This window comes from Amyelois transitella, chromosome 20, assembly GCF_032362555.1.
Source record: "Amyelois transitella isolate CPQ chromosome 20, ilAmyTran1.1, whole genome shotgun sequence".
In the NCBI taxonomy this organism is placed as follows: Eukaryota; Metazoa; Arthropoda; class Insecta; order Lepidoptera; family Pyralidae; genus Amyelois; species Amyelois transitella.
In genome coordinates this window covers 7272672-7298776 of record NC_083523.1, presented here as the reverse complement: position 1 = coordinate 7298776, position 26105 = coordinate 7272672, and the positions used below count along the sequence as shown (strand labels likewise).

The window sequence follows — 26105 nt, the reverse complement described above, 5'->3', positions numbered from 1 at the left end:
TTTCTCTAAAAACTTAATGAAACGGCCAGATTTTTGATACGAAGTCAGTGATGTTTTTTTTAATTTTTTACTTTTTAACTTATGACTAATGGATTTGTCCTACCTTTTTTATTAATTTTCGTAACTTAGGCGATGTTTTTCCTTTTAGATTTTAATTGCATGACTGGAAAATATTTAAGACAACTGTAAGTTATTTATACGTAGGTCAACTTTGGGATTTATATGTTTGAAGAAATGACTACTAAAATTTTCTTTAATGACTTAATGTTGAAATTAAATTTAATTGTCTTTTTAATCGATATTTGTATGAAAAAAAAAATATTTTAAGTACATTTATTTACAGACCGTTACTGAAAATTCCACGTAATCCCGCCAAAATCCGGACACACTCAATCAGATACCGTAAGCCCAAATTTTAAAGTTAGGGTGCGCGCACACTGCGACCGCCCCCGCATGTAATCCCGCCCTTATCAGCTTGTGAGCCAGTCATCGAGGTGTAAGCTAGGTTTTAAATGTCCCGTGTCTGCAATGTCATCCTACGCTTTTGTGGCTTTTAGAATTAGATTTGTCTATAGTTTTGTCAATGTAGGTACTTGTCAACTAGTCAACTAAGAAGCCAAGCGATTGATTGACTGACGTTGATGTTATCAGATTGACCAAAAGTGTCTCTATTCTAATCATTTAGTTTTATTACCTTTTTATTTTTCATAATACTTAAATACCTACAACAAAGTTCAATTGTATTTACACAAATTAAGGTAATCATAAAAAATACCTTTTATATTTTAAATAGTAATATGCAGTTTAAATACTTTTTAAACATAGATTAAAATGATATCTTGTATTTCATATTCAACACTTGAATTAAAATAGCCAACATGGAAACTTAATAAAACTATTTTAAAAATACGTTGAATAAAATACCAAAATATGTAAAACTTCTAATTGTAGGTAGCAATTCTTCAAAAATATATTCCAGCAAAACATAATCGCCCCATCTATCAGTAATCTGAATTGTAATCAAAACATACAAGGGCGCTAACCGTCGTGTAGTAATGATGTGGCCGATCTTATCTGCGGGATTTAGACGCCATTTAAATTTAAATTAGGAATTAGTTTCTAACCGGCCAGTAATACCGCCTTATCGACATACGAAGGGTGCATTTTGGAGTATGTTTTTTTTGTGTCATTTAAAATATTTTTCATATTATTATGTAAGTAGGTAACTAAGTATTATAAATAATAAGAATAAAAATAATTTTGGTTTGAAGAAAAATTTAATAAACATAAAGTCCAATTCCGATTTTCGAGATAATAAGATTACCAAATGTAATTTCTATTACTAACACTTCCGTACTGCATACACAACACATATAAATTACAGCAATTACTCAAGATCCCGCCCATTTATTAAAGTAACTTATGGTCATAACAACGAAAGTTTCCCACATCATAGCGCCTACACCATACGCTTCCAGTAACTAAAGACGAAATTATGTCTATCGTTCGCAAACACAATTAATTCCAGTCCCCATATATACCATCGTAACAAACACTTCAATTGCCTCTATCCATAATAAAGGAGGGATCAGCGAAAAACAAGAATTGAACTGAAATCCCACAGGAGAGAGGCAATCCCGATAAACCGAATCACCGCCGAAACAAATTGAAAAATCCCCATAAAAACCGCCTATCGCGCCAATATCGCGTTCGTATCCACGAGTGTTTTATTATTTATCAACCTTTTAATCCGGCGAAGCAATAAATCTGTGAGGACAGAAGCCAACATGGCGGCAGTTTTTTGGCGCGAAAAAGAATCGGCCGCGGAAAGCGGGAATGAGCGGCAGATTAGGCCGGGATAAGTCTGCGTTATTAATGGACCCGAGATACACACGAAATGGATAACAAATGGATGTGCTCCCGTGCTCGTTTTTTACAGAGAATTTGTTTATGGCCGCAGTTCAGTAGGTGCTATATCGTTCGGCTCGGATGACAGGTGAACGACGCGGTTTGATAAATAATTGAAATATTAAAATTATATGCATTTTTTTTTTCTTTTTTTATTTTTAAATTACTCATGTTTCCCAAAGTGTATGATATTTTATTGATACCCAATTGAAATCTATGCATTCTAGTCGTTTATATATGTAGATATGTACTCTCTCTCTGTTGAATTAAGTTTTAAGCTCGTGCATAGCATATTTTATAACTTTAAGAAATTGTTAAATTGTTTGGCTAAGATTTAACGGCTGGCATTTCAAGCAATTTAGAAAGGCTCACCGAAATCTGAATAATATTCATATTGATATGCTGTAGATGAGACAATATGTGATAGGTATTGCTTTTAATTTTATTAGTCTATTAAAACATAAAATGTGGTTATGTACACGGTCAAAAGTACAATAAAATACATTTCTCTGTCGAAGTTTCATTAAAACCTAACACGTAATCACCTATATATGAAAAACCATTTATTTTAATCAATAAAATAATTATTTACTCAAAAATAATAACAAAAAAACACACCGTAACAGTATATGAAATCAAGGCAATAAAGTATAAAAATAGCGAGATATGTCCAGTAAGCAACTTGGGTGTCGCAATGGGTATCTTGGACATAAAGCGTCCATCATAAAATTGTAGCTGATGCTGACTTTGTCCTTATGTGCGGTTGCACACGGGATACTTTGTACAACTGACGATTTTGCGTTTGAATTGATAGTAATACTTTGTTGCGTTAAGTAAATGAGAGGTAATTTAAATTTTTTATAAACTCCGCAATTTTTTTAATGTTTTACTGATAAGTATGTGGTAAACACACGTTACAGTTATGTCTTTGTTTATCTCTTTTCGCCTCAAGAAAAGAGAGATCCTAAAGATTCCTCATTCTTCTCAACTATTAGTCTGTTGTAAGTCTGCTGAAGTCTTTAACTTTGCATTGGCCTTGAATGATAAAAAAATTGAAAAGTTAAGTAAGCTTAGGAATTGCGATTTATTTTCTGTCGCGTTTAGTCGTCGATCCAAATATATCGCGTCTGCTACGACAACATAATATTGTTGTAACTCCTGTCTTGTATCTGAACGTGTGATCACGTCGTTTCGTTCTATTGTTTTGTCGATGTCCATTGTAACAAAAAATGGTAAATGTTATGGACAGAAGAAAACTAGAAAACCATTCTTATAAGATCATATAAGATCTCATCAGATGTTGTGAAACCAAGACATGACAATAATTAAGTGATATGAAGTCCTTTAATAATGAATAAAATATTTGAATTTTGAATCATAAGGCGTGTGTGTGAATCTTTGAAGAAGGAAAGATTGAAGGTGAACATATGTAAAACAAAAAAACATTGGTTTTTGTAGAAGAGGAAGAAATAACTAAAATATATTGTTAAAAAAAAAGAAAATTATTTAATTGAAAAATGAAAGAGTTTGTTAATTTAAGATCAATATTAACAGCAGATAGGAATCTAAATTCTAATTTACACAAATCCTAGTAGAGTGATATACTTGAACATATCGCGAAAAGTTAATAGTGATTAATACTTACTGCGTATATAATTTAATTGTCCATCTATCAAAACAATTTCCCCATTAAAAATATTCAGCCATGAAATGGGTACTATTGCTATCAAATATGTACTTACAATTCACTACACAATCGTATTATGAACACAAAACATATCTTAATACTACGTTTAAACAAACATATTATATAATTTACATCAAATCGAATGAACATAATCACAATAATCGAATTCATTATTCGATTCGAAGGCCAATATATATTCATGAAACGATCGAATCCATTTCTATGTAGACGGACGTCCGTAATAATATCAATATGATGGCGCATCAAATTTCATATTCTATATGTGCTGATGGCATCGAGATTTTTTTATAGACGTACCGATTTATTGAGCAGTATATGTTGACCGTATTTGTAGGCGGTTTCGTTTTCTGATTGTACTGTACACACATTATATATCACACAGGGTAGACAGAGCCAATAGTTATAAAACTAAGAGGCCATAGTTGAATGCCTAAATGATTAAATCAATATTCGAAATAACATATGAAAAATGATGACTGTTACCTCTCTCTACCCGCAAGGGATATAGACGTGACTATATTCTCAAAAACTACTCTCACTAACTCTCTAAAATATTTGTGTATTTGCTTTTCTTACTCTTAAATTGATATCGGACTATTAATTAGTTTGGTAGAAAATGCTTTTGGCATTAAGTCCATCTATTGTACCCTATCAGGCTCAATAAAGATTTAAATAAATAAATATATGTAAGTTAATGCAAACTCAAATTTGGAACAAGAGCATCAAACAATTAAACCAAACCACTTCATGTGAACATGAACGAACACAGAGCAAATCTTAAAGGCATTATCTACAATCGATTCCGGCTTCAGCTACATGTGTCTTCGCGAGTACATATTCACCCCCTCTACTTGGGGTGAGTGGAGGGGGATAGTGGGGTTGTGGGGGGCGAGATAGACAACGCAAAGTCAATATGTGGAAATAATAATAAAGGAAAGCGCGTTCCGCATACGTATCGCCGTATTATCGTTGTATTATCGATGTTATATTGGTAACGAGAGAATATCCACTATAGTAAGTTTAAGTTAGTGTTTCTATCGCCTATTCCGTTGTTTATTGTAATTGTTGTGTACTGAATACCTTTCTATATCTTGGGTGTCCTAATCTTACTAAGCGGATCATGGTAACAATAACTTTGAAATAATGTTTACGACGTTGAGGGCATCGCTAAACTATGCAAATAATGAACATAACTAAAAAAATGTTAAAGAAGTATAAGTTGTAATTCTCAATACCCGATTCTAGGTTATAAGGATTGATAGATTCGCATAACATTAAAATATTTTTTTTTCTTTCTCGTAGCCGTCGTAAATATATAGTTGTCCTAATCTAAACCACACGGCACAAGAGCAGAAATACCTCATTATGAAAGTATATCAGATCAACAGAACAAATGATGCAACTCCATTGCTTTTACGTTCTTTGCTCGACAAAATATTAAAACCGTAATATAGTTAAAACTGTTTTGATTTTAATTGCGTAAGACAATCGACCAACAGAACAAATGACGTCACTCCATTGATTCTACGCTCTGCGTTCGCGACCAAATACATTTTCCGTCATGTTGTATGTCGGTATCCGATATTCAATAACACAAGGGAGATAATACAATATAGCGTGTCGCGTCGCGCCGCGAACATCGCTGAAGATTGCCGGGAACAAAAGTGGAATTGAGACTCTTCTTGGAATTAAAATGTTACATAAGTTTTGGTCTACATTATTTTGGAGTTCATGTGATTGATAAATACAAGTATGGCATAACTTATATTTTTAATTAACACATGGATTCATAATACTTAAACAAAAGAGGTAATCTTCGAAAAAAGAAAAAGTCTGCAGAAGTGGATCACAAGAGAGATGGAGAAGTAGAAGAAGACTTAAGTTTTAAGTTCGAGTTTATCACAAAAAAAGATGTAAGTGTTATTTATTTATAATAAGGAATAGACATTTATTTTAAATAATATGAATATTTCACAGGTACCTATTTCATTAAATTTACTACAGCAATAATATACCAAGTAAGTAATAATGATTATAGTTTATTTTGATTTCTGGAAATTTCTACCGGAGTAAAATTTAATAAGCTGCAAAAACAATATTAACTTATCTTTTTCTACTTAATAATTTTACTCTATCACGAATTGTCTAACATCAACTCAACGGTTTTCTCTGTGCAAACTCAAGACAGCGGCCTGGCTCGCGTCGTCGCCTCATATGAATAATGTTTTATCGATTGTGTGCGCGACGCCTACGAACTAAGAGGAAAATGTACAAATCTATGGTCCATAACAGTATGTGTCATAAAACGCTATTTTAACTACCTCCATATTTGGTATTTTGTATGAATTACTAAGAACAGTGTGGTTATTGTTTCATCAAACATTTATAATATGTGGTCAAAGTGTCTAAAAAAACTGTACTTACAAGAAACAATGTATTTTCTAAGTTTCATGAACCGATTTTCGTGAATATAAGTATAAATTCAGATCTTTTGTTGTAAATACAGCAGATTACTTAAAAATAATGACATTTACCAGCTTATGCACTAAAATAAGAACATCATTTAAAGAACAACATCACTCAAGAGTGTAGATGATATAAACAAACAATCACGGACTCAAATAAGAATAGAATAGATTTATTTTCAAAATTGTATACAAGGTTTCACTTATTGACGTCGCATAACTTAAATCTAATTATAACTACTACTGCTTCCAAAGCGCATGTGTAGAAGAAGCGGCGTAACAAACTACACTGCAGCATTTTCATCGGACGTCAATTTACAAATATAGTTCTCTTAAATCAAAATCGTGGACGAATGCACATTGTCTACATTAAAAAACATGAATACTCACTCTTTTCAATCGTGTAAAAGTAACGGGTATCTAAAAAATGTAATCCCTCATCTAAATCTGCTCGCAATCATAGCGTATAATCCCAACACGTGTGAACCGAGTCGCGTCACGATTTGTGCCTTCAAAACGTCATTAGAACTAATGACATTAATGCAATCGTCGGTCGCTACCGAACGGCATTCCGCTTCGACAACCCGTATAATTACCATTTTGACACTACAATCGAACATCTACTCCATTACACTCAATGTTCCATTAACATTCGAAATTCAAACTCTATTCTATAACTACCAAACATTCAAATCAAACGTTTTAATTAGAACATATAAGACGTTTTGAAAATGGAATACAAGTGACAGTTTATGAAAAAAAATTTGTTACAAACATAATAATTCTCGGAACGACCGCACAGTTTTAGACTTTATATTAATAAATTTAGATATTAATTTGTGTTGTGACAAATTAGAAACATTCTCGATTAAGATAATTATCGATGGTTCTATTTAATTTGTCCGATGCGGCAACCTTTCATTTGTCAATCGGACGGACAGGCAAACGGATTGCCGTGTTATGCCTACTGAGTGATATATTAAATCTAGATGGTATTAAGATAAAATGCCGGCATCTATTATTGGTAGGCAGTTAATTTAGCCGTTTAGACACGGACCGACATTGGTTAATTGATTTGGTAGTAATTCGGTGAGAAATATTGATTGGATTTAATGTAACTGTTTAAGAAATAAATTGGTTGATATTAAGATCGTTTTGGAATTAAAAAATATATAATTACGGTTATTGATCAAATTTCTCTCATTAATAATAAGGTGTCCGGTGGTTTAAAATAGAACCATTCCATATCTTTCCCGTGTCGTAAAAGGCGACTAAAGGAGAGACTTATAAAGTAATGATTCCACTTGTAGGCGATGGGCTAGCAAACTGTCACTATTTGAATCTCAATTCTATCATTAAGCCATACAGCTGAACGTGGCCTTTCAGTTTTCTCGAGACTGTTGGCTCTGTCTACGCCACAAGGGATATAGACGTGACTATAGGTATTCATAAAAAATTTGTTATAGAATAATACAAGCGATTCTAACTCAAGAGCGTCAGTGGTTAAACTGAGTAGTTTCACATTAATAAATTTCGCCTATTTTCCTCAATTTAGCTAAATAAAGCAGTATAACTCTTAATGAACCTATGAAATTTGACACGAAACCGAAATCCGACAAGGCGATCAATGTTCGTAATTAATGGACTCCGGGAGAACTGGAACAAAAACTGGAGCGACCTGGTTAATGCTTGTTCCAGAGTTGAGGCGAATTAAGTCAGATGGTGTAATTTAAAAACAAAAAAAAAAACAATTTACGTGATAATAAAAAGTAAAACATGACGGCCTTTATGGCGCAGCGGTGGTACGCTTGTCTGTGACACCGGAGGTCCCCGGTTCGAATCCCGGCCAGGGCATGATGAGAAAAGAACTTTTTCTGATTGACCTGGGTCTTGGACGTTTATCTATATAAGTATTTATTATAAAATATAGTATTGTTGAGTTAGTATCTCGTCACACAAGTCTCGAACTTACTTCGAGGCTAACTCAATCTGTGTAATTTGTCCCGTATATATTTATATTTATTTATTTAAAACAGCGATAGTTATTTGCTTGATAAAAATGGTGGCGCGTGTCATGATACGGGGGTTAACCTTTATTCCGGTTGCGTCTTCTCCAAAAAGATCCTGGGCTGCACTTATGACCACTATCAAGAATTGGTTAAGGTAGGTTTTTAAATGAAACGACTCACGTCCACTTCAAAATTGAACCTAACTCATATTGGGAAAAAGAAAACTCAACAAAACATCTATCTTTGAGAAGAGACGAAGGTCCTTAAATTGGAAGTGAAAGGTTTTAGAAATAGGACAACACCGATAAAGAGATGGATGGACAGCGTTATGAAAAGTATGTGAAGAAACGAAGTGACTATTGAGATGGCAAGTGACAGAAACAATTGGAAAATACTAACATACTGTGCTGACCCCACCTAAAAAGTGGGGAAAGGTTACGATTAAGATAAAGAGCATCTCGTCAATTTCTAATGACATTAAATATATGCCGTGTGGTTCCCGGTACCAATACAAAAAAGAATAGGACCACTCCATCTCTTTCCCATGGATGTCGTAAAAACCGACTAAGGGGTAGGGTTATATACTTGGAATTCTTCTTTTAGGCGATGGGCTAGCAACCTGTCACTATTTGAATCTCAATTCTATCATTAAGCCAAATAGCTGAACGTGGCCATTCAGTCTTTTCAAGACAGTTGGCTCTGTCTACTCCGCAAGGGATATAGACGTGACCATATGTATGTACGTAAAGCCAGTAGCTAACAGCCTTGTAAAAACCGCTCTAATCATAACCATCAAAACGCGACGGTAAACAGGACAATCAATGTCTTTAATTAATGAACTGCTGCCAAATAGGGCAAAAACGAGCCCAGGGAGCGGGCGGCGGTGCGGTTCGGTTATTGCAACATTAATTATAATATTAATTATTAGCTAACTGGCGTCGCACCCTTAGGGACGAACGGATTACAAATTGTACGGCCCGTAATTATAAATACAGTTTACATTTTAGGAAAAGTACACGAAGTATAATCCTGTTTTATAATTGTGTGTGTTGATGAAAATTTAGGTTAACGGCTCTGACTAGATATGTGAACTTGATCCAGTATAGGTTAGGTTAGGCAAAGGTTGCGGTAGTCAGACTGGAGCCGAATCGTGTGAAAAGCTGAAATTAAAGATTTCAGAACAATTCAGTAAGTACCACAGCAATGAATTTAGCGAAGATATTTAATATTTAAGGGATTTAATTTCAAAATGGGTCACAATCAAATAATAACTCCCTCAATCATAACGACTCAAATTTTAATTACAATCAAAATGGCTTCAATTCCAACGAACCAGTGTCCAATAAACCTTGAAATCTATCTGATCAACAGTAATTGGTTTTGCCGACGGTACTTTAAACTGGCACATAAGCTCGAAGACGCGAGCGACATCTGTCGCAGTAATTGAGGGATTAGGCAGATAATTGAAACTGCGCGAGAGAGACCCATAAACTTGATTGCAGTCAGACGGAAAGAGACAGACGGATCGCACTCAGCGCCTTCGCTGAGCGGAACGGTTAACAACGTGTCTTCTTGTATATTGTATTATCTTACGTTTTATGCCCTATTAATCTTGCTCGACTGTGGATAACAGGGTTTAAGCGATATGACGCCTTAAGATTAAGGGGTAGAGTTCACTTCAGCGTGAAGGTAACAAGTGAAGTATAGGGTGTTTGGTTGTTTTCGGTGCAATAAATAATTGTTTGCGCGCGTAAAACTGGAGTGTTGTCGTTTAGTCGCCTGTCAGAAACCTCTCGTATTGTTTTATTTGAAGACGTTGTTAAAGGTAATCTGGGATAACGAGCAGTCGCAAGTTTAGGAGATTCGCTCATAAACGCGCTGTCATAATTGATAAATCCTGTTTGCTCCAGATTTCAACGGGAGCTATTAGTTGTGTTGATACAGGATACGAGTTTTGACATCTACCTGCTCTGAGTAAAATAAAACTTAAGTAGTTCGATTAAAGTATGAAATGAAAACTCATACTTACTCGCCAGATGTATAATGTCTCATCTCTGCTCTGCGAAGTGGGGGTATGGTGCAGATAAAGTGAAAAATAAAGTGCAGTTTTTCACCCAACTTTACAACTAAAATATAAATGATCGATGTTTGGTATCACAAAATCAACATTTCAAATATTTTATAATTATTCAACTTATCATCATAATATTATATACTCCGTAGGCGTATACATTAATATTAAAGTAATTCATTCTTTTAATTTTAATTAACTTTGCCGGTGTTGAGTGACATTTCCGGCTCAGAATCTATTCGATTTAGGCGCACGATTTAAATCGATACGTATTATTCAATTCAAATCGGATCAACCTTATATGAGGTTCTTGTATCAATCATCTGTATATTTATTGTTTGTATTCGGGAAAACCGTATACAAACAATAAATATACAGGAAGAAACACAGATTGATTTAGCTTCGAAGAATTAAAAAAAATTATTACGAGATACTAACTCAACGATACTAAGTTTTATTATAAATACATAATAATATATAGATAAACATCTTAGTCCCGAGAAATTGTAAAAACAATATGGTATAAACTAATTTTGCCAGATATGGGATTTTTTGGTAAGTATATATTTCAAAGTTAAATGAAATCTTTAGAGGCGTTTTTGTGAACACGATTACAAATATAAACTACGAGTACATATACCAATATTGCTCGTTTATTTATATATGTTCACTTCTATGTAATATTGTAGGATGCAGTACGAAGAATCATCGCGCTTAAACTACTGCACCAATGCTCATGAAATTTTGCATTCATATTATGATATAGAGTGCAGGCCAGGGCCATGCAACGACAGTGCAATTAAATAAATAATAACTTCATGAATACATATTATCACATCTTTATCCCTTACGGACATGACAGAGCCAACAGTCATGAAAAGACTGGGGCCACGTTCCGATGTATGGCTTAATGATGGACTTTATATATTATAGTGACAGAATGCTATCCATTGGACAAAAAGAAGGAAAACAGGTTTTAAGCCTTTCCTTTAATTGACTTTTACAATATGCACGGCAAGAGAGCCGCTGCCACATACAATCCGGCATGGAAGCTTAATTATTGCAAAAAAAAATTCAAAATCCCGCGTCCTACTTGTAACATTTCAGAAGATTCCTTCGAAAACAATAAACGGCGGGATCCCTCCAAATCCCGCAATAATAAGGAGCGTGTGATTGATACAACAATGAAATCCCTCGTCGACGCTGCCATTTGCATTTTTATGGGCGCCGCCCTCCTCCCGCCCTAGACACACCTACGGAGGTACAGTGTAGTGAAATTGGTGAGACAATCTATGTTCTTTAAAAATATAAGTAATGTAATTTTAATTTAATTTACTTTTTATTGGTTAAAATTTGGTGCAATGATTTAGGTATTGATAAATTTAAAATAATTTTGCTCTGAGATCTTAAATATGCATAAAAATAAACAAACATACATTTAATCATGTCTCCATCCCTTACGGGGTAGATAGAGCCAACAGTCTTGAAAAGACTAACAGGCTACATTTACTTAAGTATATGGCTTGATGCAATTGATATTCAAATAAACATTCAGTGATACAAAATGTTAAAAATTAAGTATAACATAAAACATTAATTAACTACCATACTTTAGTTGGTAGAGTTATAATAATCAAGAGTTTTATGTAAAATTTCCATATTTTCCGAATTTCAACAAATGTATTGCAAGTATAAATAGATTTGATTTTGAAAAGGACTTCTATATCTCTTATTATGAATGTTTCATTAGATCTGCTAGAAAATTATTAACACTATCAATAAATGTCCCATTTTTACAAAATCTACCATAAAATCTTTATCAAATATTTTAATAATATTTTATATTATCTTCAATTAATTATATTCATCTTTAACCGATTTCACTATCGAGAATTATCCTAAAATGGGAATAAAAACAAACAAACAAATATATTTCTGAAAATATCAAAAAATTATTGCACTGAATTTTCTATACTATGGCATTCGGGATCATACAAAGTTATACAATTGAATATGCGTTGAATCGTGTACCGCGATCTCCGTATATGTTACAACAAGACATATGTTCATATGTGTGTCTTGATATAACGTGAGAATCGTGGGATAACATAGTTAGAGTATGCAAATTAATTTAGTGAAACATATGTTTCAAACATAGTAGATGCCATTTTGTAGATAATTTCAATAGATCTGTTACATATATCCCGCTAAATTTAGATAAAGAAATACTTGATTAAAAACTAAGGGCTTGCATGATAGATGTGGACGAAGCGAAAGAGTAGAGTTCGCGGCAAGTAAAAAATTTTAGTCTCCGTCTACCCTTACGAGAAATTGGCGTGATTTAAAGTAAGTTTGTATAAACTCTTTTAAATTCTGCATACTTTAGTGGAGTACAATTTAAATATTTTTTTTTATCAAATAATAAAATAAAAAGTATAACAGACCCGTGTAAAATTCTGTGTAGCTACTACGTCGTAGCCTCGTAGCAATTTCGTAAAAGTTCGTAGCACACGTCGTAGTCGTGAACAACAGATTAAAAACAGACTTTCCATTTAATTATTTTTTCTCAACAGTTGTGAGTTACCAGTTATGACCAACCAAATAAATAAAAACATATATTTTATTAATCCCAAACCCTATTTACCTCCAACCAAAAAATATTAATACTGAATCAATCAAAAACGTCACGAGAATTATTCGTCAAATGCGACCACAGATTTGTTCTTGTAGCAGCTGTCACTTGTTAAATAAAAACCGCATTAACCATATTTAGGGTTCCTTTGTCATGGTAATTGGGTTCCCTATAGTTTGGCTTTGGACCCCACTGTGGATACGCCCACGCGAAAACGTTGCGAAATAATCGATTAGATTGTAATCGATTTGGTGCGCTGACAATATTGATTATGTTGTTTCCAATACGAGATATACCATACTGTCTATCTCATGATCATTTTCTCTTCCCGAATAGATGGTAAAAACAATCAAATTGAAGGAGTATTTACTTGGGATCCTTCATTTAGTCGATAAAGTCACAATCTGAATTTCAATTTAGCCATATATCTTTCCAGATGAACATGGCCTTCAAGTCAAGTTTCGAGACTGTCGGTCCTGTCCACCCCGTAACGAATGAAGAAATATATTCAGTCTTTTTTGAATATTTTGTGCGGTGTGGTACCTTTTGTAGCACTTTCTAATAGGACTTATCCATCTCTCTCGTCGGATATCGTGAAAGGTGACTAAGGAAATTAACACCAGTAAGAAGGACGTCCGTCTAGGCCTTCCCTTCTTTGTACTCGGTGGCGGTATGAAAAAATATCATTAATGATTTCATACACACATACATACATAAATCACGCCTCTTTCTCGGAGGGGTAGGCAGAGATCACATCTTCCCACTTGCCACGATCCCTGCATACTTCATCCAAACTCATCGGTTTCGGGTACTTTTGACCTGACCTTTAGCTAGAACGTCTCCTATTTGAATGATTTAATTTATACAATATAAAATATCCTGTTAATCAAACAGCTAAGATTAGTATTACAAACGAAATGCCGGGAGCCCATCAAAATAATTTATTGTCTATAAATAAGGCCATTACAATGTTGCCTACCGAACCCCAAAAATTGCAGTTAGCGAGCCAATTAGGGGTTCTGTAGCGTGAAGGAGTATTGTGCTTGAAATTATTTGAATGCTAACCGATGCTCTTACGGTGAGGGAAAACATCATCAGGAAAATGAATACTGATGCAAATTTACAAAGGTGATAAATCTCATGTAAAGCTCAGACGAAAATCGCTTAGTGTTAAAACCTGATTTACCTTATCCAGCTTCTCCGTAGCGTGACACGCGCGACGCCGTTTACATCGCGCGAATACTATAGCTGTTTCGCTTTATATTATCACGTGAAGCGGGATAGTGTTTTTGCGCGAAAAAATAGCGTCGCGCGAGCCATGCTTCAGGGAGTGAACATGAATAGGTATAGGCGCTTCCAGGGCTTCTGTTCAGAGAGATTACGATGTACCCGGGATTAAAGCCAGATATATTATGAAATGCAGCTAAAAAAGTATAACTGCATACATAGGTATATACGTATAGTTACGTCTGTATCCCTCCCTTATAAACAGAGCCAAAAGTCTTGAAAAGACAGCACGCTCAGCTGTATGGCTAAATGATTATTCCAATAAAGATTCAAATTGCTACAAGAAGAATCCCAAGTTTATTAGCCTTTCTCTTAGTCGCCTTTTACAACAACCATGGCCAAGATATAAAGTGTAAGACCACTTCTGAAGTGCCGGCAGTACCATTATAATACTTTAAACAGCAATGAATTAATTGAATTAAGTATAAGGAAACATGAAGATTCTGCCTACCCCTCCGGGAAAGAGGCGTGATGTAAATAAGCTGGTAATCCCAGTATGATAGCACAGAGAGTGCTAAGTGAAATCGATCAAGCCAGCACAGCTGATGTCCGCCCCTCTGCATTGTTTATGCAAACCACGCAAAATATTGTTTTGTTTACAGAATGCCTTTTACGAAAACGCGAAGGGATCACTTTACTGGGTGTTAGAGGAATAAAACCGATTCTAATAGAAGGATTTGTCTAATTTTGTAGTAAGTCCTTATTTAACTGCGTAACTGAAAATATGATTATTTTTTGTACGTGAATGTTTGTTTATGTTATATGAAAATTCAATTTAATCTTTAAATTTTGAATGACAAGAATGAAAATATAAGTAGTCGTGGTGAAAACGTGTAAAACTTTTTAGGATTTCAGCCAGTCAGTATGTTTGTACTCGCATCATACGAAAATTATTGCTCTAATTTGTTGTGCTTAGTCCAACTTAAGTTTCTTTTCGTTTAACGAGAAAATTTGAAATTGTCAGTTTTTGTCGAATGAAGTTGCGGGCAACAACTAGTATATAATATGACTTGCATTAAATCCGAAACACATTTAACAAAATTGAGAACTCACCATAAATATTCGATTCAAATCGATGCAGTGAAACTGGCACGTATCGACTAATGAGCGTCGATTAACGTTCGCTCTCGGCTGTCATCGGAATATTCGATCCATAATCGAATAACCAGTCTCGACTTTAAACTCTGAGTAATATCGTATGGAATTGATTGTCGATTGTGTATTGAAATAACGAGCGCCTGCCGAATAGATTTAGCCGGATTTTAGGCAGATCTGTGCCGTCGAATGCTGTCAATATGAATCGTAAATATATCACAACCGAGTTTGACAAATTGTGGTATCGATTTCAAGCGTGACAGTGCAGTGAGATTACGTCACTAGTTCAAATAGAATTTGTTCGTTGCTTTTTGCAATGAAACTCCTTTTATGTTTTCAAACAATAAATTTTAAAGTGTTATCTGTAAAATGTTGTCCAAAATTAAAACATTATAAATAAACAAATTACAATTCCAACACAATTATTATTCCAATCTATCACTCTAACAGTACCTACCTAATAATCATGAAAAGATCGAAAAGCCACACTCAGCTGCATGTCATAAAGATGGAATGGAGATTCAAATTGTGACAGGTGGCTATCTCATCGCCTACAAGAATAATTCTGTTTTTTAGAAGTAGTTTATAAACCTTTCCCTTGTTTAATTTTTACAATATCCACGGGATGAGGAGCAGACATGTTTTTTCTTTGTTTTTTCTTAGTTGCTCCAGTAACGAAGTACCTAAATTGATATAAAATGGTATCAATAAAAGTGTTTAAATTGATATAACTGTAGAATCAATGCAAATTTAATTTGAATATAATTTCGCAAAGTCACACTTAATTTTCTAATCTATAAACGCATCAACATTTTTTCATTCTAACGCACATTCAGAATACAAAATGAAGCGCATCTAAACTTATCAAAAAATTTACGAAATTACTAACGGGTGCATATCATTTTGTAATAACGATAAAGCATAAAATATTTAAAAAAGATCGCCATTAACCGTTACGCGATTTAGCATTAATAAAAGATGTGTTTTATCATAACACATTAAAATTAAATTATAATGTCATCCATCAACCTAATTGAATATGCTGGAGTGTTGCACAACATCGTGATGCGCTACCCTCGCTTCTGGCTAGGGTTGACACTTGTGTAAACTCTATATACTAGTCATTCATAGCGAACCCAGACCTTTATTTTTTATACAATTAAGAATATCTTAAAAACTTTTAAACGATTGTGATGCCCTATTATCTTAAAAATTATATAAAGTTGGTGTGATTTTATGTTTGTTTTATATTCTGTTTAGATTTTTCCGTTTAGGCGATGAGATAGCAACTATCTGAACCTCAATTCTATCATTCAACTAAGCGTGGCCTTTCAGGTCTTTTTGAGGTAAATGTCTCAAAAACTGACTATTTTGTATCAATTCCATACTGTGATTGCCAATTGCGTCGATTGGTTTTTTGTTTTTAATGTTAATAACTGAACAATTAGAACAAACTTTAACATTATTAAAAATAATATTTTTTTGTTAAAAATGTCAATCTTTACAAAATAACAAAAAGCTATTCATGACGTCGACCACACCAATATTCTGCCAGCCCTGTATGCAACCCTTAGCGCTCTGGTATCAAATCAATAGTCATCTACACGGGTTTAAACTGTCGTTTATCTTATCTGCGAAGTCATTTCGGGCTGTGCATAACAACATTAAATTTTAACCAAATTATATAATGGCGCCAGTGATTGCGTGCTAAAATATGAAATTGCGCTGTAACAATGGATGTTTTATTAATAAGTAAATGCGCGTCAGGGCTTCTCTTCCGTGTGAATTTTGGGACAAAACTTCCCTATATGTTTTTCCTGTGTACTAAACTCTGACTTTATTAAATTAGTAGAAATATGAAAGGATGAGATTGCATAGTTTAACTATCTTCCCGACTTGATGGTAGCGAGTTCAAATCGTCATAGTCCTCTAAGGTTGACAGAGACCGTATTTATACATATATCTGTATTTCTCTGTATGTGATTATTGTATTATTTTGGATAGCTTAAAGATGAAAGCGAGATTAGATAGAGAGGCCGTAGCATGGGATGAGCGACGCCATTTTTATCGCTCGAAAGACTATCGCTGTTTCACTTCCTATTATGACGTGAAACGGTACAGAGATAGTTTTCCATTCACATGCTACTGGGGTAGTATGTAATTTCCTTTACTACCAGAGTGACAGTTTTACTTGATCAAATTCTTCGAGCAAGTAAACGCGAATTTGTATGTGATTTGATCAGCGTCATCTAGTGGTAACACGATGGCACTAATACAATACAAATTATTCATACAAATTCGTGAGTGAGTTGAGTAAAACTCGCACTTACACCTCAGATAAGAATTGAAAGATTATATATATTGTACAAATTGTATATCATATATTGTATATCATTGATTAATCATTTAATTTGGCACCATTCAAGTTATGACTCATTAAATTATGCCCAGTACCTACATGGAACTTTACAGCTATCGTAAAAGCGATAGCGACACATCCCTCAATTAGCATTTTAATCACGAGTGAAGGTATTACAGGCTATAAGCCACGGTACCCTAATCATATTCAAATCTCAGTCTGCCGCGTGAGTTTATACTCTTAATTTGCATTAATTTGCGACGATATAAAACTGTGTGGCTCACTTTTATCATTAACTCTATTGGTACTTTATTATTTTAAAAGTATTCAAAGATCTTTACAAAGTTGCATTCCGTTAGTATAACATTAGTTTTGACGAAGACCAATGGTCTTACGGTAAGAAAAAATAATATGAGTTAATTTGCATTGATAATTTATAGACATTAGACATAGATAATACCTAAAATACAAGACACACAGTCAATATAATTTTAGAAATGATGTCTATGTATCACTTACTTAATAAACAGTAATACCATAAAATATAGAACAATCGTCAGTCAACTATTAATTACATTATGCATTCCCGATTCCCGATGCACCGGTGCAGGCGTCACATGTGTAAATACAGTACCCTCCTTTTAATCTTCCCCATGGATTAATTTTATCGAATGCTAAATGAGCTATGACATCCATATAGGGGAATTGAAAGAGCCTACCACTTTACTAAGAGCAGTCGATGTGAGCTTTATAATGAAGTGTTTAAAGTCTATTTTCGTTTGTGTTATTAACTGTTAAGTTGGTTAGGGTAATTGCCCCGGTACATTGGCTTTTGAGCTCAATTTAGGAATAAAAGCAGTCATTTGTTGGGCTACAGTTTAGTGTTGTAAAGGATTATTGGCGGGATTCAGCACTGAATTGTATAGAATTAAAATACTTCATGATTTGTCGGTGTCAAGATTGTCTCATCGTGATAACGTTATCCTTATGAGTATTACTACTAGATTTCACTTATAGCTCTTGTTCAGGTTAAGTTGTAAATAAATGTCCAATGATTTTTAGTTAAACTGACGAAAACCAAGATAAAATATGAATATTTTACTAAGTAAAGCGTCTATGTTTTTTAACGTGTGTAATTTGAGTTATAATAAAGTTATCTGTTACTATATGCTTTATTAGTTAACGTATCGTTTCAATTTACCTCGAAATTTCTAGTAAAACGAGGTTATAAGCTAGTGACCTTAGTAAAAAAAAAAGTAATTGTATCTGTCACGCTTAGTCAAACCACTGAATTTTCCTGAAATGCAGCCAGAATTTTGAAGTGGAAATAATTGAATATAACGAAAATTTGAAATTAACAAATCAGCATAAACTTGAAAAAGTGTTTATGCAAAACTGTTGAGATTTCAATCAAATTATTACAAAAAGAAAATTCCTCCGCATCAGATCCCTGACACATCCATATCCATCAAAACAAATCAAATGTAAACAATGTTCTAACAAGATTACGAATTGCCGCGTCACACACTAAGCGATAGTTAGTCGCGCAACTGTCGCGCGAACGTCGCGCAATCGTCGCGATGTAGCGAATCATTAATCCGTTTATATACACTTGATTACACTCGTTCTACGGGGTGTTACACACATTTATGTCGTTAGCGAAAACTTGTGGATTTACTGCGCTATTAATAGTATTTAAATATTTTACTAAAGAACCAAACGACTTTTTCATTGCCGAAATTTCTTTTGTATTTCGTCTATTTCACTATTTTAATAATGTATTTTTAATACTTCACATTGAAAATTGAAAGGTCTATTGTTCGTTAGTTATTTAATTACAATGTACCAAATAACCACCGTTTTCGAAATGCCAGTAGAAAAAAAAAACAACCTAACTTTGCTCGGTAGATTTATTATTAATACGATAAGTATTCGTTTTTAGTTTTTATAGTACTCGTATCCATTGCAAATAAATTGACCTTAAATATACAATCTCTACTTCTCAGGGTAAGTAAAATATGTAAAAATAATAATAGTGGTGTATCTATTTTTATAGTAAAAAGAAGAAATGGATTAGAATTATATATTATAAGTGCTCGTAACTTTCACACATTAGACCCACCAAGACAATCGGTGACACACTCCCAACACGTGCTTAGTGTAAACATACCCTTAAAATAGTTCTAACAAGCGGTTAACACATCCATAACCCATAACTGCGGAATCTATACTTATAAAAGGGTAAATTGACTGATTGACTGACAATAAATGCACGTTCGAAACCTCTGCATCTAGAAATTTGAAAGTTAGCATGTAGGTTTCTTCTAAGGGTGTACTAAGAGAGGATTTTCCGGAATTAATGTAACAGACCGCTAAGGATCATGTTTTTGGATCGACACATGGCAGCTTTATATATTTATAAGCATCAGTTAACCAATCCATTTTATGTGTTCTTTTGCACATGCTTCATTTTCATTTTATTTTTATTATATTCTAGTGATTTTGTTTATTATTTATTGTTTTTGTTATGCACCTAATGTTAAAGTCACTAAAATTTTCAACCATTCTGTGAGCATTTTTTTAGACTGTTTTAATGTTTTGTGTTTTAATTATTGTTATATGTTATACAAACAAAAAATAAATAAAAATGAGGTATAGATGTATTTTAATGCGACTATAGTTCGCTTTTTGCCACCACTTCAGCTAACACCCATTCAAATTCTTGTTACGAACATTTACATTTCACATAATAGATGAAAATACGTTTGTAGATTTCGCGTAATGAAAAGATGTAGAGCAGCTGAAGTAACCGAAAACGCATTAGGCAGCTCTCCAAATTTCAGGCTTCATGTGAAAATTTCTTAATTCTATTAAATCTCATAATTTTGAGATACTATTTAGGAAACACTGTTATTTATTCCATGCATCCATGCTAGTCGCTTTTTATATTTAAAAAAAAATATTATATAAATAAGTGGACGTTGACTTCATTTAAATAGATACGCCGCAAATTTCATAAGTATCTATTTAAATATAATCTCATCAATGATATCGCCTCGCCCCTAACGACACGTATCACTTAGTATAATATAATTTGTACCCTCGTGTCAGCTATGATGTACGGTGAAGAGGGGATAGTTTGCAAGCTCGTTTGTTTTGTTATGTGTTTTGTTTTGAGATCACGAGCCGAGATAATATATTTTTAGTAAATGACGATGAAAATTTTGAAAATTGTTCTGGCATGTAAAATTTATTTCATTCTGCGGTGTGAAGTTAGTTAACTAACACAGCATCAGTGAATCGTTTTCTTTGTATTTTAAAGAAATTTATTAGGGTATGTGTACAATGTAGATAAAAATGTCTTCCCAGCCAAAATCATAAATTAATTTCGTTCATGACATACAGATACTAATATTTTTCTTGGAAATTCCCGCTGGAGCAAAGTCGCAGGCTGAAGCTAGTCTAGTCCAATAATGCGATTGAATCACCTTCTAAAACACGTCTTGCGGGGTAGACAGAGCCAACAGTTTTGAAAAGACTGAATGGCCACGTTCAGCTATTTGGCTTTATGATAGAATTGAGATTCAAATAGTGACAGGTTGCTAGCCCATCGCCTAAAAAAAGAATCCCAATTTTGTAAGCCTATCCCTTAGTCGCCTTTTACGAAATCCATGGGAAAGAGATGGAGTGGTCCCATTCTTTTTTCATTGGTGCCTGGAACCACACGGCACCCGGGAACTACACGGCACAGGTTCTAAAACAGTAAACAAAAATCTAATAACCTAGCAGATTGAATATAAAACGGCGTGACCGCAGCTCGCCACAGTTGTCGACTCCATGCGGGCCGTAGGGTGCTTCAAGGGCTATAAGGGACATTGATTACTATACGTTTAATCGCTGGATAGATTATATTTATTGACAGTTTTGATCTTAGTTGGGTGACTTAAATTGTTTAGTGTGTATTTTGTAAAGGCAGTAACTGAGCAGCTAGATAAGTATAATTGATTGTTTTGCACCAGAAAGGCAGCTGAACTTTTATATTAATGTAAATCTTTTCGCATAATGTGACGTCTCTCTAATATGCTATTAAAGCAATTTTATTCAATTACACATTATATTTTTTACGGAAAATGAGCAACCGAGCATAAACGCAACGTCGGCCTCAAAGAAAGTTTAATAGTTAAAATATCAATCGTATCACAATTTGACTAATATTTTAACTCAAGTTATTTCATTATTTTTTTTTAATTCAATCTGGCTGGCTGGATCTATTTTCTTTACATTTAAATATGTAAAGAAAATAGATCGTAATAAAATTAAATAATAATAATCCACTGTCCAGCAAATGTCATTAGCTTTAAATGTCAATGTTCAGGGCCCGTAAACCTTTGGGGACACTGGACCCCTGCCCTCGCTAAACGGTTGGCGAGCAAGGGTGCAACCCTAATTAGTTAAAAATAAAATGTGCCCTTTTACGCCTATTTCGCTTGTTCTCTTAATTGAAACAAGTTTTCCTAAGTGTTATTGAGTTCGGGCGTTTAGAAGTCAAAACTTGTTAAATCTATTTTGTTATTACATAAGTGTTTTTTTTTATTTTTGACAAAAATGATAACGCATCAAAAACAGACTCCGCCACTTATTCTTTTTGCTTAGTTTCTAAAACGTAAGAAAGCTAGTTTTTGTTTTAATTTGTATAATTATTTCCGAAAAGGGAGATATTTTATAAATTATTTAATCGCAAATTTACGTCAACATAACTTAAATATAATGTTTATTTGATTGATCATATCCCTTCGCAACGCTAGTTGTCCATCAAAATATATTATATATACTCACGTCTATACTTACGGGGTAGACAGAGCCAACAGTCTTGGAAACACTTAAAGAGAAAACTCATAAATCCCAATTAATTATCGGACGCATGTGATGTATTCTATTTGATGAAGGTACAAAAAGTTTATCACAAAGAAAAATAGAATATTTCGCAAAAATGTCAATATATTAAATTAATATTGAAAACCGTTATACCTTACCAGTTATTTAATCCTTAGGCAACGGAAGGCCAGTTTTGCAGCCAAAAATCTGTACTGAGTGTAACATGTGTGCAAACTCATAGATCCCACTATAATCCGTGTAATAGAACGCGCCCATAGATTTCGGAATAATATAAGACTGTAGAAGTGGCAAGTAATAGTTTTTGTGTCATCGCAGTACACATGTATGTTTCGTTTCCCTTGCGAGATAGACTTAGCCACCAAATAAAAGACACCGAGCAGTAAATGGTATGATGATGATGTCCATCGAGTAAAAATAGAATTCCAAGTTAATCCTTTCCCTTAATCAAGTTTTACAAAAGAGAAACTGCTGCTGCATGAAAAGAGGAGCAGCTGGCATACCACTTTGTTGCTACTAGACCAGCCTTCAGAACGTGGCCTTCCAGTCTTTTCGAGATTAAGGGATACTGAAAATATACGAGTATGTATGCTGGTCTGGTGACCAGCATGAAACACTGAAAGGCCACGGCCAGCTGCATGGCTCAATGAAGTAATTGAGATTTAAGTAACAGATATCATATATCTTTTTCTATTGACTATACATTAGCGACAGTAAACTTAGTTGTAAGTAATTTATTTAACGTCAACCAATGTTGTGAAACCAAAAGATTTGAATTATACAGCGATATGAAGTATCCTATAATAATGAATAAAAATTTTGAATATGAATTATATGAAGTGTATTTTTCGAAAAAAAGACGTTCTCATCAAGACCGTTTACGACCTTTATTATAGGGTCTAAAGGAATGGACTTTACAATATGGCATTTCTATTGTCTTCAATTATTCTGATTACTGCGAGCGAGCCTTCTGACCATGCCGCTACCACTGCGCTAAGTGATTGACTTTTCAATCTGGGTAATCGGCTTACGTCGCGCCTCGTGTTCCGATCTCGCTAATTGATTTGGAGTGTGAGATTTTATTGATTGGACTGTGTGAAGCGATGGTCATTTAGTTTTGTTGAAAGATAAGAGTAGAGATAATAAATCTTTTTTTATTTATGTTTTATAGCTATTAAATGTCTTAGTAATTCCATAGATTTTCACAATGTTTAATATTAGTACATAGTTTTATGTAGTTTTACCTACCTTATTTCCCTGACAGACACAACACATAGCAAAAATAAAGCATTTCTTTTGGACTGGAAAACTCATCGGATATTGTATTTAAAACATAAATTAAAATTACGAAAAGATATTTATATCTGGCGAACTTTATATTTTGAGCTAAAAAAAAAACAAAATCATTCTAAATTTAAAAATGATACACCTACCTTTACTTGCGACTCCGTCATGCCAAGCGCATACGCCAGCTTAGCTCTTTCTGGACCGGCTAAGTATTTTGTTTGTTCGAAGGTCTTCTCCAAAGCGAAGATCTGCTGGCCACTGAATGTGGGCCGCGTGTGTTTCTTCTTGCCGTCCTTGTCCAACCCGCCGCCTTGGCCTGCGCACGCGCTGAGAGCCCCGTTGCTCACTAGAAGAAGAAAATTAAAAAAAAATGGTTACCCCATTTAATGTAGTGTTTTTAAATTTAAATAATATAAAAAAATTAGCTTAGTTTTTTTTCACCGTAAAGATATTAAAGAATTAGACTACTCCATTTCTTTTTTTTAATGTTGCTAAAAGCGACTAAAGGAATAACACATAAAGCTAATACAAAAAATATATTACTTCCATTCCATGGATTGTAAAAGGGTCAAGAGAAAGATTTACCTAAAATAAATACAAGAAAGTAGTGAGATCTAACAATACATCATCTTGGACAGAGTTATAACAGGAAATTTGCTACTATTCACACACTAAAGAGTGTCACTAATAAGTGAACGTTTAAATAAACTATAATATAAACAGCCAACAGCTGAGAACTTAATCGGAAATAAAAAAAATAAGAAAGAGAGGCGACGAGGCCTCAAAACAAACAGTCCATATAAACAAATCGTTTACGGTCTTCACAAATGATCAAATGTTAAATGATACATTTCATTAATTCCCGCCACCCCGGATCGAAGTGACGTCCCTTGCGTCGGCGTTTTTATCATTATTTTCATTTTTTTTTCCCCCTATCCCCGTCTCCTCATACACCCAGTTAGGGGGGTAAGCATCCTGTTTTTTTTTTTCAAGGATAGCGAAGGTTTTGATTCCGATTTGTTTGGCTAATTATTTTTCAAGACGCGATCTGTCTGCGTAAATAACTAGTAATAATTTTTTTTCTGCAATTGTAAGATTGTATCATTATTAGTAGAGTACGTATCCAAGTTAGATACATACATACGGGTTTAATAGTTTTCGTCTTTGAAAATATGTGATTTACCTTTATTTTTACTCACATTTTATTTTTTGTTCATCTATTATAGGTACTAAGTTTTTAACGAAATAATCATTCTTTTTTATTTGATTTCATAATCCCATTTAAAAAACGAAATTATAGGAACTGCATTTACATCAAGCCAGTACTGTAATAGCTGCAAAAAAGTGAGCAGTATTTATCTCTCGTTATATTTTTTATTCGATATTCAAATATCGTCGCGTAGAGATCCCCCCCATCCCTCGGGAGCGTTCTGTCGCCGACTGTACCGCTTCATCAAAACATTTATACGCGATGAAAAATATCACAATGGGATATGATGGCCCTTTGTTTTGGTTTATGCGGCTTTCATTTTTATGTTTCATCACGTCGCCGAATTGGGGAAGTGTTTGTGCTGAAGTTTCTTAATATTTTAACAACTGTTTTTTTTTTATCTTCCATCGCAATTTAGCAATATAGTAAGTTGTATCGTGGAACATAAACATACGTACACACATCACGCCTTTGTTTCGCTCGAGGGGTATAACTTGTTAGTCAATAGTTACAAGACTCGTTTTAGCTGGACGACTTAATGATGGAATTGATGACTTACGTATCACAACGCTCAACCCAAACCGCTGGCAATATAATGTGTAACCTACACCTTACATGGTTTTACACAGAGAAAAGGGCGAGCGTATTCCAGTATTGTTAATAAAAAAATCTTCATAATGTTTTCACTAAGATATTTTTTATATGTATCCAAGCAAAGAAGTCTTAATAAATTCAGTACGTAAATCAGTGCAGAAATAAAAAGAAACAAAACAAATCATAGCTCTATACGTTTTGTCATAAATCTCTTGCAAGTAAATATAATTTGTACAAATACGTCGTAAACATACCTCGGAATCGGACAAAATATGGCGTTTACAGAAAGGCAGCTTATGGTTAGTGATTTCGGAATCAAATAATGACAAAAGCCAATTTTTAAGTACTTACCTATTATTATTTTCCATGATTTATTTAGAAGGTATTTAAAATCGAATTATGACAATTGAACATTCGCTAATTATATTATTTATCAATGATTAGTGCATAGATTTTCCATCTATACTTCTTCTTGGTCCACCCCTATTCCAGTTATTTGGAGTCGGCTTTTTTTTATTTGGCTGGTGTCCTTTTGCCGAAGTCGGAGGCTTTTCATGTACCTCTGGACATTCGATAGCCTGGTTGTT

General features: G+C 33.9%; 1 protein-coding gene across 1 annotated transcript in view; it reads right to left on the bottom strand.

Moving 5' to 3' along the window:
* The window catches only part of LOC106131449 (homeobox protein Nkx-6.2), a 51807-nt gene that overhangs the window by 10380 nt on the left and 15322 nt on the right, over positions 1-26105 (bottom strand). Inside the window, exon 2 of the mRNA XM_060950016.1 lies at positions 23861-24060. Coding sequence (XP_060805999.1) covers positions 23861-24060 — 200 coding nt within the window. The remainder of the gene's footprint in view (positions 1-23860; positions 24061-26105) is intronic.